This window comes from Corythoichthys intestinalis, chromosome 8 (assembly GCF_030265065.1).
Source record: "Corythoichthys intestinalis isolate RoL2023-P3 chromosome 8, ASM3026506v1, whole genome shotgun sequence".
NCBI lineage: Eukaryota > Metazoa > Chordata > Actinopteri > Syngnathiformes > Syngnathidae > Corythoichthys > Corythoichthys intestinalis.
Genome location: NC_080402.1, coordinates 25,509,447 through 25,523,731, shown reverse-complemented (window position 1 = coordinate 25,523,731; position 14,285 = coordinate 25,509,447). Strand labels below are relative to the sequence as shown.

The following is a 14,285-nucleotide window of genomic DNA, read 5'->3' as shown; positions in this document are numbered from 1 at the left end:
TCCTGACTTTGACACAGTCCAAATTGATCATAACGACCAATGCTTTAAAGAGAGGTCGTACACACCGCAATCAAGTGTTTCAGATTGGGAAGGTTATGATCTGTGTCTAGCAAACATTTTTGATGAGACCAGACCACAGTCCCCAGAATCTGTTTCCTCAGATGTAGAATTAGATATCTTATTTACCAGTAGGGCGCTGTCTCCAGATTCTGTTTCATCAGAAATTGACACATCGCTACTTCGGGACTGGCTGTTAGACTTCAGAGCATCCTCCCCAGATTCTGTGGTGTCAGTTGAGAAATGTTCACCTGGTCCTGATCTGATGTTTGCTCAAAACAACAAACATTGTAGTTATTACTTATGTTATTCTGAAGATAGGCCAGTTTCTCCTCTGTCAACCATGTCTGATGTTGAGTATTCAGAACTTTGTCTCAAGGATCTGTTTGATGAATGCAGGCCGGAATCACCAGACTCAGTAGTATCAGAAAAATTCAGCGAAGAAACTAGTGTCATGGCAATTACTGTCCAATCCCAGCCTATTGTACGGCCTTTTACATATGCAGATGTTGTCCGCGGCTTTACACATGACTTTGAATCGAACGCCAAACCTGGAGTCACAAGTTTTGTTTCAAGGCCACTTTTACTCGCGTCTGACTCCTTGGACGAATTTTCGGACTATTCTTTAGACGAGTTAAACATGGAGGCGAGACCTTATTCCCCAGAATCTATTGCTTCTCTTCGCGACCTAAGGCCTCTTTCTCCTGACTCACCTGTTCCTGATTTTGACACAGTCCAAATTCATCATAACAACCAATGCTTTAAAGAGAGGTCGTACACACCGCAATCAAGTGTTTCAGATTGGGAAGGTTATGATCTGTGTCTAACAAACATTTTTGATGAGACCAGACCACAGTCCCCAGAATCTGTTTCCTCAGATGTAGAATTAGATATCTTATTTACCAGTAGGGCACTGTCTCCAGATTCTGTTTCATCAGAAATTGACACATCGCTACTTCGGGACTGGCTGTTAGACTTCAGAGCATCCTCCCCAGATTCTGTGGTGTCAGTTGAGAAATGTTCACCTGGTCCTGATCTGATGTTTGCTCAAAACAACAAACAACATTGTAGTTATTACTTATGTTATTCTGAAGATAGGCCAGTTTCTCCTCTGTCAACCATGTCTGATGTTGAGTATTCAGAACTTTGTCTCAAGGATCTGTTTGATGAATGCAGGCCGGAATCACCAGACTCAGTAGTATCAGAAAAATTCAGCGAAGAAACTAGTGTCATGGCAATTACTGTCCAATCCCAGCCTATCGTACGGCCTTTTACATATGCAGATGTTGTCCGCGGCTTTACACATGACTTTGAATCGAACGCCAAACCTGGAGTCACAGGTTTTGTGTCAAGGCCACTTTTACTCGCGTCTGACTCCTTGGAAGAATTTTCGAACTATTCTTTAGACGAGTTAACCATGGAGGCGAGACCTTATTCCCCAGAATCTATTGCTTCTCTTCGCGACTTGAGGCCTCTTTCTCCTGACTCACCTGTTCCTGACTTTGACACAGTCCAAATTGATCATAACGACCAATGCTTTAAAGAGAGGTCGTACACACCGCAATCAAGTGTTTCAGATTGGGAAGGTTATGATCTGTGTCTAACAAACCTTTTTGATGAGACCAGACCACAGTCCCCAGAATCTGTTTCCTCAGATGTAGAATTAGATATCTTATATACCAGTAGGGCGCTGTCTCCAGATTCTGTTTCATCAGAAATTGACACATCGCTACTTCGGGACTGGCTGTTAGACTTCAGAGCATCCTCCCCAGATTCTGTGGTGTCAGTTGAGAAATGTTCACCTGGTCCTGATCTGATGTTTGCTCAAAACAACAAACAACATTGTAGTTATTACTTATGTTATTCTGAAGATAGGCCAGTTTCTCCTCTGTCAACCATGTCTGATGTTGAGGATTCAGAACTTTGTCTCAAGGATCTGTTTGATGAATGCAGGCCGGAATCACCAGACTCAGTAGTATCAGAAAAATTCAGCGAAGAAACTAGTGTCATGGCAATTACTGTCCAATCCCAGCCTATCGTACGGCCTTTTACATATGCAGATGTTGTCCGCGGCTTTACACATGACTTTGAATCGAACGCCAAACCTGGAGTCACAGGTTTTGTGTCAAAGCCACTTTTACTCGCGTCTGACTCCTTGGACGAATTTTCGAACTATTCTTTAGACGAGTTAAACATGGAGGCGAGACCTTATTCCCCAGAATCTATTGCTTCTCTTCGCGACTTGAGGCCTCTTTCTCCTGACTCACCTGTTCCTGACTTTGACACAGTCCAAATTGATCATAACGACCAATGCTTTAAAGAGAGGTCGTACACACCGCAATCAAGTGTTTCAGATTGGGAAGGTTATGATCTGTGTATAACAAACCTTTTTGATGAGACCAGACCACAGTCCCCAGAATCTGTTTCCTCAGATGTAGAATTAGATATCTTATATACCAGTAGGGCGCTGTCTCCAGATTCTGTTTCATCAGAAATTGACACATCGCTACTTCGGGACTGGCTGTTAGACTTCAGAGCATCCTCCCCAGATTCTGTGGTGTCAGTTGAGAAATGTTCACCTGGTCCTGATCTGATGTTTGCTCAAAACAACAAACAACATTGTAGTTATTACTTATGTTATTCTGAAGATAGGCCAGTTTCTCCTCTGTCAACCATGTCTGATGTTGAGGATTCAGAACTTTGTCTCAAGGATCTGTTTGATGAATGCAGGCCGGAATCACCAGACTCAGTAGTATCAGAAAAATTCAGCGAAGAAACTAGTGTCATGGCAATTACTGTCCAATCCCAGCCTATCGTACGGCCTTTTACTTATGCAGATGTTGTCCGCGGCTTTACAAATGACTTTGAATCGAACGCCAAACCTGGAGTCACAGGTTTTGTGTCAAGGCCACTTTTACTCGCTTCTGACTCCTTGGACGAATTTTCGAACTATTCTTTAGACGAGTTAAACATGGAGGCGAGACCTTATTCCCCAGAATCTATTGCTTCTCTTCGCGACTTGAGGCCTCTTTCTCCTGACTCACCTGTTCCTGACTTTGACACAGTCCAAATTGATCATAACGACCAATGCTTTAAAGAGAGGTCGTACACACCGCAATCAAGTGTTTCAGATTGGGAAGGTTATGATCTGTGTCTAACAAACCTTTTTGATGAGACCAGACCACAGTCCCCAGAATCTGTTTCCTCAGATGTAGAATTAGATATCTTATTTACCAGTAGGGCACTGTCTCCAGATTCTGTTTCATCAGAAATTGACACATCGCTACTTCGGGACTGGCTGTTAGACTTCAGAGCATCCTCCCCAGATTCTGTGGTGTCAGTTGAGAAATGTTCACCTGGTCCTGATCTGATTTTTGCTCAAAACAACAAACAACATTGTAGTTATTACTTATGTTATTCTGAAGATAGGCCAGTTTCTCCTCTGTCAACCATGTCTGATGTTGAGTATTCAGAACTTTGTCTCAAGGATCTGTTTGATGAATGCAGGCCGGAATCACCAGACTCAGTAGTATCAGAAAAATTCAGCGAAGAAACTAGTGTCATGGCAATTACTGTCCAATCCCAGCCTATCGTACGGCCTTTTACATATGCAGATGTTGTCCGCGGCTTTACACATGACTTTGAATCGAACGCCAAACCTGGAGTCACAGGTTTTGTGTCAAAACCACTTTTACTCGCGTCTGACTCCTTGGACGAATTTTCGAACTATTCTTTAGACGAGTTAAACATGGAGGCGAGACCTTATTCCCCAGAATCTATTGCTTCTCTTCGCGACTTGAGGCCTCTTTCTCCTGACTCACCTGTTCCTGACTTTGACACAGTCCAAATTGATCATAACGACCAATGGTTTAAAGAGAGGTCGTACACACCGCAATCAAGTGTTTCAGATTGGGAAGGTTATGATCTGTGTCTAACAAACCTTTTTGATGAGACCAGACCACAGTCCCCAGAATCTGTTTCCTCAGATGTAGAATTAGATATCTTATTTACCAGTAGGGCGCTGTCTCCAGATTCTGTTTCATCAGAAATTGACACATCGCTACTTCGGGACTGGCTGTTAGACTTCAGAGCATCCTCCCCAGATTCTGTGGTGTCAGTTGAGAAATGTTCACCTGGTCCTGATCTGATGTTTGCTCAAAACAACAAACATTGTAGTTATTACTTATGTTATTCTGAAGATAGGCCAGTTTCTCCTCTGTCAACCATGTCTGATGTTGAGTATTCAGAACTTTGTCTCAAGGATCTGTTTGATGAATGCAGGCCGGAATCACCAGACTCAGTAGTATCAGAAAAATTCAGCGAAGAAACTAGTGTCATGGCAATTACTGTCCAATCCCAGCCTATCGTACGGCCTTTTACATATGCAGATGTTGTCCGCGGCTTTACACATGACTTTGAATCGAACGCCAAACCTGGAGTCACAGGTTTTGTGTCAAAGCCACTTTTACTCGCGTCTGACTCCTTGGACGAATTTTCGAACTATTCTTTAGACGAGTTAAACATGGAGGCGAGACCTTATTCCCCAGAATCTATTGCTTCTCTTCGCGACTTGAGGCCTCTTTCTCCTGACTCACCTGTTCCTGACTTTGACACAGTCCAAATTGATCATAACGACCAATGCTTTAAAGAGAGGTCGTACACACCGCAATCAAGTGTTTCAGATTGGGAAGGTTATGATCTGTGTCTAACAAACCTTTTTGATGAGACCAGACCACAGTCCCCAGAATCTGTTTCCTCAGATGTAGAATTAGATATCTTATTTACCAGTAGGGCGCTGTCTCCAGATTCTGTTTCATCAGAAATTGACACATCGCTACTTCGGGACTGGCTGTTAGACTTCAGAGCATCCTCCCCAGATTCTGTGGTGTCAGTTGAGAAATGTTCACCTGGTCCTGATCTGATTTTTGCTCAAAACAACAAACAACATTGTAGTTATTACTTATGTTATTCTGAAGATAGGCCAGTTTCTCCTCTGTCAACCATGTCTGATGTTGAGTATTCAGAACTTTGTCTCAAGGATCTGTTTGATGAATGCAGGCCGGAATCACCAGACTCAGTAGTATCAGAAAAATTCAGCGAAGAAACTAGTGTCATGGCAATTACTGTCCAATCCCAGCCTATCGTACGGCCTTTTACATATGCAGATGTTGTCCGCGGCTTTACACATGACTTTGAATCGAACGCCAAACCTGGAGTCACAGGTTTTGTGTCAAAACCACTTTTACTCGCGGCTGACTCCTTGGACGAATTTTCGAACTATTCTTTAGACGAGTTAAACGTGGAGGCGAGACCTTATTCCCCAGAATCTATTGCTTCTCTTCGCGACTTGAGGCCTCTTTCTCCTGACTCACCTGTTCCTGACTTTGACACAGTCCAAATTGATCATAACGACCAATGCTTTAAAGAGAGGTCGTACACACCGCAATCAAGTGTTTCAGATTGGGAAGGTTATGATCTGTGTCTAACAAACCTTTTTGATGAGACCAGACCACAGTCCCCAGAATCTGTTTCCTCAGATGTAGAATTAGATATCTTATTTACCAGTAGGGCGCTGTCTCCAGATTCTGTTTCATCAGAAATTGACACATCGCTACTTCGGGACTGGCTGTTAGACTTCAGAGCATCCTCCCCAGATTCTGTGGTGTCAGTTGAGAAATGTTCACCTGGTCCTGATCTGATGTTTGCTCAAAACAACAAACATTGTAGTTATTACTTATGTTATTCTGAAGATAGGCCAGTTTCTCCTTTGTCAACCATGTCTGATGTTAAGTATTCAGAACTTTGTCTCAAGGATCTGTTTGATGAATGCAGGCCGGAATCACCAGAATCAGTAGTATCAGAAAAGTTCAGCGAAGAAACTAGTGTCATGGCAATTGCTGTCCAACCTCAGCCTATTGTACAGCCTTTTACATATTCAGATGTCGTCCGCGGCTTTACACATGACATTGAATCGAATGCCAAACCTGGAGTCACAGGTTTTGTGTCAAGGCCACTTTTACTAGCGTCTGACCCATTGGAGGAATTTTTGGACTCTTCTTTAGATGAGTTAAACATGGAGGCGAGACCTTATTCCCCAGAATCTATTGCTTATCTTCGCGACCTGAGGCCCCTTTCTCCAGACTCACCTGTTCCTGATTTTGACACAGTCCAAATTGATCATAACGACCAATGCTTTAAAGAGAGGTCGTACACACCGCAATCAAGTGTTTCAGATTGGGAAGGTTATGATCTGTGTCTAACAAACCTTTTTGATGAGACCAGACCACAGTCCCCAGAATCTGTTTCCTCAGATGTAGAATTAGATATCTTATTTACCAGTAGGGCGCTGTCACCAGATTCTGTTTCATCAGAAATTGACACATCACTACTTCAGGACTGGCTATTAGACTTCAGAGCATCGTCACCCGACTCTCTGGTGTCAGTTGAGAAATGTTCACTTGGTGCTCATCTGTTGTTTTCTCTAATCAACAAACAACATTGTAGTTATTACCTATGTTATTTTGAAGATAGGCCTTTGTCAACATTTTCTGATATTGAGTACTCAAAACCTTCTTTGAAGGATGTGTTTGATGACAACAGGCCAGAATCACCAGACTCGAAGACATCAGAGTTTCCTTCCTCATTTGGCCATCAGTCTCACACCGCACCACAAAAAATTTCAGATATAACATCCTCATCTCGTGGTATCAAATCCCTCCGTCCTTTTAAAAGCTTAATATCTTCTTCTCGTGATCCCCTCTATAAAGGAAAATGTTACTCTTTCAAAACATTTGTAAATTTCGATGCTGAACATGTGTCTTTCAATGACTCGCAAACTGCCCCTTCCCATTTTGTACCGAAGGAGTCACGCTATTCATCGTTGTGTTCAGATAACCCTGACACCCACCTCACTGAGAAAATCAATAATGCTAAATGTCCTACAAACATTCCTGTTTTACCTTACTTTGCACCAAATATTTTTTCCCATCCTGGTGAAGATTGTACATTCAGCCAACCACTTTCAAAGTCAGATTGTTTTATTAAGAAAAATCCTTCTTCAGAAATTGCATCTATTTCATCTGATTCATCCGTTGATTCATATCATGAGGAGTTCCAAACAGATTCCAATTCAAGATTAACTTCACCTGAAATTCTTCATATCGTAGGAGAACCTGTGGAATGTTTAAAACCACAGCAGTCTGGATACTGTCTCACAGGTGAAAGCTTAGACACGAAGCCAAGACTGGCATACAAATCAGTTCAAAGGAGGTTAATAGCAAACCTCTATGACCCACTTTATAAGGGAAAATATGTCTGCGACACAGTCATGTTAGGTGTAACTGAATTTGATAAAGGCTTTGAAAAGACTTCTAAGCAAACAAACTTTGAATATTCAACACCTATAGGGGACCAGCAATTTGTAAAAGAATCATATAATTTAGAAAACATAGAAAGTATCAAGCAACAAGTACATGAGTCCTTGACTTGCCATGATAACCAGCCACAAATGAGTCTCATGCCATCTGAGGAAGAAAATATGGACGTTCATCACACTTTCAAAGTCACAGAGATCTTCAGGAAAGAAGTGGAACCAAGGAAAGAAACAATGGCAAACAGACCACATTTGCTTGAGTATAAAGGATCAGAAACATTATCACCATTAATGATGACAGGCATTCAAGATGTGCTTGACAAAGATATGGCGAGACAGTCAGTGAGAACGGAGAAAAGTTCCTTTCTGACGGTAAGACAGGAGAAGGTCTTGCCTTGCAGACAATGCAGTGTTGCTTCACATAATTAATATTGTTGGCAGAATACTCTATGTATTTTTGGAATGACCTCTTTGCCTCAAGCTTTTACTAATTGCAAAATACTGCTTCACTGACTGAGTCTAGTGCTCATGTTAAAGCATAAGGATTCTTTTTTTTAACAGGCATCGCTGTACAATTGTAGCAAAGCAGCCATAGTTGGTTTGAAGTAATCTACTCAGCTGTTTAATAGGGAAAGTGGTGTTCTCTGCATTGATGGTTTAATAGTGCATCAGCCATTTACAGGGGGTCCTTGGTTTACGACGGTCGCATCATAACGATGTTAGAAGGTTTCAACTCGAATAATTACCATAATCTTTCATATCTAATGTGTATTTTTGCCACCCAAAATCATTAAAAAAAAATAGAAATGTGAAAATACAACAAATAAATTAAGATTTTATTGACATTTTTGACAGCATTACTGTGCCAGTCATGTATGTACACAATATACATATCGCACTACAACATTCAATTTCAAATATATATTGCATAACAATCTTTTACCGAAATACTTCATAATTAAACATTTATTTTCTTCATGAATTTTTTCTCAAAGACGCCATCTTACCAAGCGATGTCACAGCTCAAACTCACACTTCTGCATGATTCGCGTTTGAAGCAGATAATGAATACTACACACCTCTTTGAATTGGACATGTCAGATGCAACTATAACCATCATAATATCACGATTTATGTTTAACTGATTTTCACATGGTTCTTATACATGTCAAGTATGTTAGTCAAGCTATATGTCACTTGCTAGTTTGTTATAATTCCTGAAATTTGCAGTAACATGGGAAAAAATATTTAGCTAAACAAACATTGATATGTGTTTTTCATTTATCTGTAAACATAAAAAAAAAAGTTTGACAAGCACTGAGCAATATATTGCAATGTGTATTGCAATATGCCGTTGCCATATTGGATCTTTTGCAATATGCTTCAAACTGCAAAATGCAGCCCTACCGATAATACTATGCTTCATTATTTGAGCATAGATACTAACAAATCGGGTAATCGTAGGATACCTGGGAACGTGAGAAAACTTATTTTGAAGGGTACTTATATAGCGACTTTATCTACATTGATACAATGCTCAAAGCACTTTACATTAGCACACATTTAACCTTTCACACACACAGTGCTGCTGCCATGCAAGGCGCTGCCAACCCATCGGGAGCAAATTAGGGTTCAGTACCTTGCCCAAGGGCACTTCGACAGTGGGCAGTTGTAGTCGGCAATCGAACCGCTAACACTTCAGCCCGAAGACAACTCGAGCTATCAACTACGCCACGGCCATCTAATACATGAGACTGCACTATACTCAAGAAATTACAGTAGTTGCACAGTGGAGTGAGAATTCAGCACGAGAAGACACACTCTGATCCAACCACTCTCTTTCTTTGTACATTTTAGATGTATGGCTCAAGTGCAAAAGCTTTCTTTGATTGAGTCTTTGCTACTTTGATACTAAGAAACCTTCAGACATATGTTCAAATTCAAGTAATATCATCAGGACGGTGTAGGTACAGAACTCCTGTCGCAAACCAAAGACCCCTAGTAAATATAAACGATGCATGTTCACCTTCACTTAACACATAATCCTGATTTTGTCACAAGTTCACTTGTGCCCTGCCTTGGAAAATGTCATTGTATTTTCAATGGCATATTATATTTCAAAGTACAATTGATAGCCAATTAAAGTATTTCAGAGATTTATTTTGTTGTCAATAGTTAGATAACTCTGGAATGACTTAGGGTAATTACTTGAGGGCTGTAAGTGAATTTTTGCATCAACAACACAACTCTGACATTTGGTCTTGACATAATGCATGTTTCATTTGACTCATTTTTCATCCGTCACAAATCATTTTCTTTTTTTTTTTTCATTCCATCATTTCCTGCAGGTTGCAACATCATCTTCTGGGGCAAATCTTTACAAACCTAAAAAGGACAAAGATCCTGATCTAGAGTGCTCTATCACAAACGTACTATCGATGCACTGTAGCACAAACACACTCTCTGGAAATGTAGATTTACCCACAATAGATACTTTATTACAAAATCAAAACCAATCTGACAACACACAAACTGGATCACCACAAACTACAGACAACGAATGTCTTGTGTTCCCCGAACAAAGTGTAGGATTCAGTTCAATGACAAAAGATCTAAATAGTAGTGAGGGGGAAATTGTCTCATTATCAAAGCCCAAACCAAATCTACCAGGTTCCGGACTACAATATGACAATTTTGTATCAGATCTAGAAGAGATTAAAGTGAGACAAGATGACACAAGTTCTCAAGGTGATTATATACACGAATACAAAGACATTCAACTTGAACATGGCTGTTCAACAGATGCCAGTTTGCAGCAAGAAGAAGATACAAACCAGAGAAATGAACATTTTCAAACATTTGGCCAAGTTGTCTGTAAAGGAGTCCCAAGTGATACAGCAATTATGCAGTCAGCTCTTGTGGGAGATACTAATATCTCACCCAATGAGAACATGTCAAGTGTACAATATTCCAACAGAGATACTGACCATTTGGCACAATCGCCGAGTTTTATTTTAGACTTAGATAAGCCTCTCTTGCTTGAAGTTTCCGAAGACGTGACAAATAATCTGTGTGAAGATTTTAAAAGTGTTGTTCATTGTCAAGAAGATGAACATAATTTGCAGACTAATTTGAAGAGTCTCCAAGATTTATGTGAGGAAACTTCAGATACTCCAAGTCAAGAAACTGCTATTTTGGCAAGCCGATTATGCTTTGAGGAACAGATACCATTTTCCACCTCTGAGAATTTAGACATGTCCTCAAATGAGATTAGTCTGTCATTTGGTGGGCATCATCTAGAAACCCCCGGAAGACACCTAATTTTTGAGGATGCAGTGCAGACTGATGAGCCCTTAGATAAGATTAATGCAAATACAAATTTACAATCTATGGAAGAACTCTTCACTCCAGTAGACGATGTTCCAGAATCTCAGCCCAGCTCAGTTGAAATCAATGCAGCAATGGCGTCAACCACATTTAATGAGGAGCACACTATCTCATCTGGCCATCCACCGACCTCTTATACCACAACGACCATTACTCATACGCCCCAATCATATGGAGATGTTGTCTGCAGTGGTCTGCACTCTGAAGATTCAGATACAGAGCTTTACTTTGACTGCAGACAGGATGCATCAGATTCATCAGAGACTGAACCTAATGAACCAGAGTTGAGACTAGTGGAGGCTTCCTTTGCTGAAGAAGTTGGACCCATCGAGAGTGAAGATGTATTATTCGATTCCGAGGCATCGGCTGAGGAAATCTCCTTGTGTGCATTGCCCAGGTCCAAAATAAGAGCATATGATGATCCAAATTCTGTGACAAGGGTAAGGCCAGATTTAGATTTGTTTTTGGCCTTGCAAGCATTTTCTCAAAACTGATCTCAGTCAAATTTTAAATATACTAAATAAAGGAATGGCTGCTAATCCTCTACCTACATAGATGAAACCCTCATAACCCTCAATTTTATTTGAGGTTTTTCATTAGTGAGTCGTAATTCAGCATGTATCATTCTCACATTAAAGTAAACCTGCAGCTTTCATAATCATCATTTAATTCAGCAAACACAAGCATGTTTTTTGTCTTTAATCAAATTAAGATATTGTTATGTTGTACTGTCCAGGGTATGAAACAAGAATTCTCTGGATAGCACACATATCACTTTGATTCTTGCCTGCTTTGCCTCCAAAATTATATTCATTTGAATATGTGTTTTCATCTCATCGCAATGGATTTTGTTCTACTTGGTCAGGAGATCAACGCAGAAATTGGCTCAATGTCTGAAAGTTCTGATGATGAATTTTTGAGTACCAGAATTGTGCGAAGGAGAGTTGTCATTCAGGTATCCACCCAACATGACTGATGGTGGATGGATTGAGCATGGAGCGTGTGGTTTTAACCGTACTAGATTTTCTGTGTCAACTTTCACTTGCCGTCTAACAGTTTTAGACTAATCAAGGAGGATAAAATATGGGGTGTACAGAGTGAAATTGTGTTTTGAAGCTCTTCTTTTTTCATTTGGACACATATTTTTCCCTGAGAATGCAACTGGAATGTTCATTTTGCCTTGTAAGCTTTCAATTTTTACATTCCAAGTTTCATTCTGGAAAATTCTCTGTTTCCATTACAGGCTGATGAAATGCCTGACCTTCCTACTCAGACCGTGACAGAAGAAAAGTTCAAAGATGAAAATGGGCACATTGTTGTCAGAAAGGTAGAGTAAGATCTTTTTAAAGTAGGGCTTTCAAACGATTAAAAATTTTTAATCGAGTTAATCACAGCTTAAAAATTAATTAATCGCAATTCAAACCATCTATAAAATATGCCATATCTTTCTGTAAATTATTGTTGGAATGGAAAGATAAGACGCAAGACGGATATATACATTCAACATACTGTACATAAGTACTGTATTTGTTTATTATAACAATAAATCAACAAGATGGCATTAACATTATTAACATTCTGTTAAAGCGATCCATGGATAGAAAGACTTGTAGTTCTTAAAAGATAAATGTTAGTACAAGTTATAGAAATTTTACAATAAAACCCCTCTTAATGTTTTCGTTTTAATAAAATTTGTAAAATTTTCAATCAAAAAATAAACTAGTAGCTCGCCATTGTTGTTGTCAATAATTACACAATGCTCATGGTGCTGAAACCCATAAAATCAGTCACACCCAAACGCCAGCAGAGGGTGACAAAACACCAAAAAACACAAGTAACAATCGGACATGACACTGTGCTGTCATTTTAATCTGTTTGAGCGGGGCATGTGCGTTAAATGCGTCAAATATTTTAACGTGATTCATTTAAAAAATTAATTACCGCCCGTTAACGCGATAATTTTGACAGGCCTATTTAAAGGTTTGGTAGATTAAACATGACACAGAATACACTGCAAAAACCATAGACCAAAACCTTTGCTTCATAATTTTTTTTGTATAATGCAAAAAATTGAGGATGAATGTGCAAATACAAGTATATCAATTTCTGACTTTGCTTTGTAATCTGCATTGGAAATTAGAGCAAAACATTTTGCATTGATACTTAAAAGCTTCACTACAATTTTTAGACCTTTCGCTCTAGACTTCAAGCCAAATATTTTTCTTTCTTTAGGTTACTCGAAAGATTATTCGCAAATGTGTTTCCTCGGATGGAGTGGAGCGGGAGGAGGTCTCAATTGTGGGATCACCCCAGAGGTCCATAAGTGTTGCAGAGGGCGATGGCTACTCAAAAGTGGTGAAGCGCACTGTTCTGAAGAGTGATGGTGACCATACTGAGGTATGTGAACTCTATGTATGTAGAGTAGGGGTGTGCCATCTTAGGCACTCCACGATTCGATTCGATTACGATTCAGGGGGCTACGATTCGATTCTTGAACGATGGTCACGGTATTGACGATGATCACGGTTATCACGATAATCACGATTATCGATGCATCGTGCATTACTAATTAATAAAGTAGACAAACAAATTTTCCATTATTTATTTAAAATATCCTAATCATTCAGCAGGAACGATGGAAACATGCCCATAGAACAAAAAGCCCTTAAGCTGCTTTTTTATTTATTTATTTTTACATGAAAGTGCAAAAAACATTAACCATTTTAAAAGGGAGTACTTATTTCTCTCAACAATACAATACAATTTATACAGGTGGAATTAATTCCACATTTTCTGGAAAAAAAGTGTCTTTAGAAATAAGACTTCTTTTAACCAATATACTTTGTTTTCACAAATTTTCTGTACTATTTCGCATGTTTGTAGTGTTACCGCTATACTTAATCATGGTTTTACACGTTCTGCATATGAAATACACATTAGCGAATTAGCTAATTATCTTAGCGCTCGGCGCTAACTCTTAACACCTCAAAAACAAAAACAATAAAGGCTAAACAGTACAAGAGGGTTCGTGTACTCACCTCTTATAGACACACACAGGTCTTAGAAATCACACTCAGGACATTTTTCAATTGACATGACTTGAAACTACAGCTGGACATCTGAAAGACGAGGAGCAACGAACTATCTTCCCCTCTTGCTCTCAAGCGCTTTTGTCCCTGCCTGTCTCATACACAAATTTATTTTCCAGTCTTTTGAAAAGGAGTAAATCTCTCACTCAGTTACAGGCAGGGTCCATTATAACGTTGTGCGTGCGTCCGTTAAAGGTATCCGGGCGGCAGACGTGTCTTGAATATTGTTCCGCTACGAGCAGCTGTCATAAAGTTATGTGGGAAAATAATCGTTTTTGAACCTTTATGAATCGTAATTGAATCGTCACGTGTCGAATCGCGATGCATGTAATAATCAATTTTTTGGAACTCCAATATAGTAGAGCACACCATCATGCTTG

At 39.8% G+C, this 14,285-nt stretch overlaps 1 protein-coding gene across 1 annotated transcript in view; it reads left to right on the top strand.

The window, feature by feature from the left end:
* Positions 1-14,285, top strand: part of LOC130919997 (ankyrin-2-like) — a 127,560-nt gene that overhangs the window by 108,693 nt on the left and 4,582 nt on the right. The window contains exons 44-45 of the mRNA XM_057842706.1: positions 12,060-12,143; positions 13,049-13,213. Of these exons, the coding sequence (XP_057698689.1) occupies positions 12,060-12,143; positions 13,049-13,213 (249 nt within the window). The remainder of the gene's footprint in view (positions 1-12,059; positions 12,144-13,048; positions 13,214-14,285) is intronic.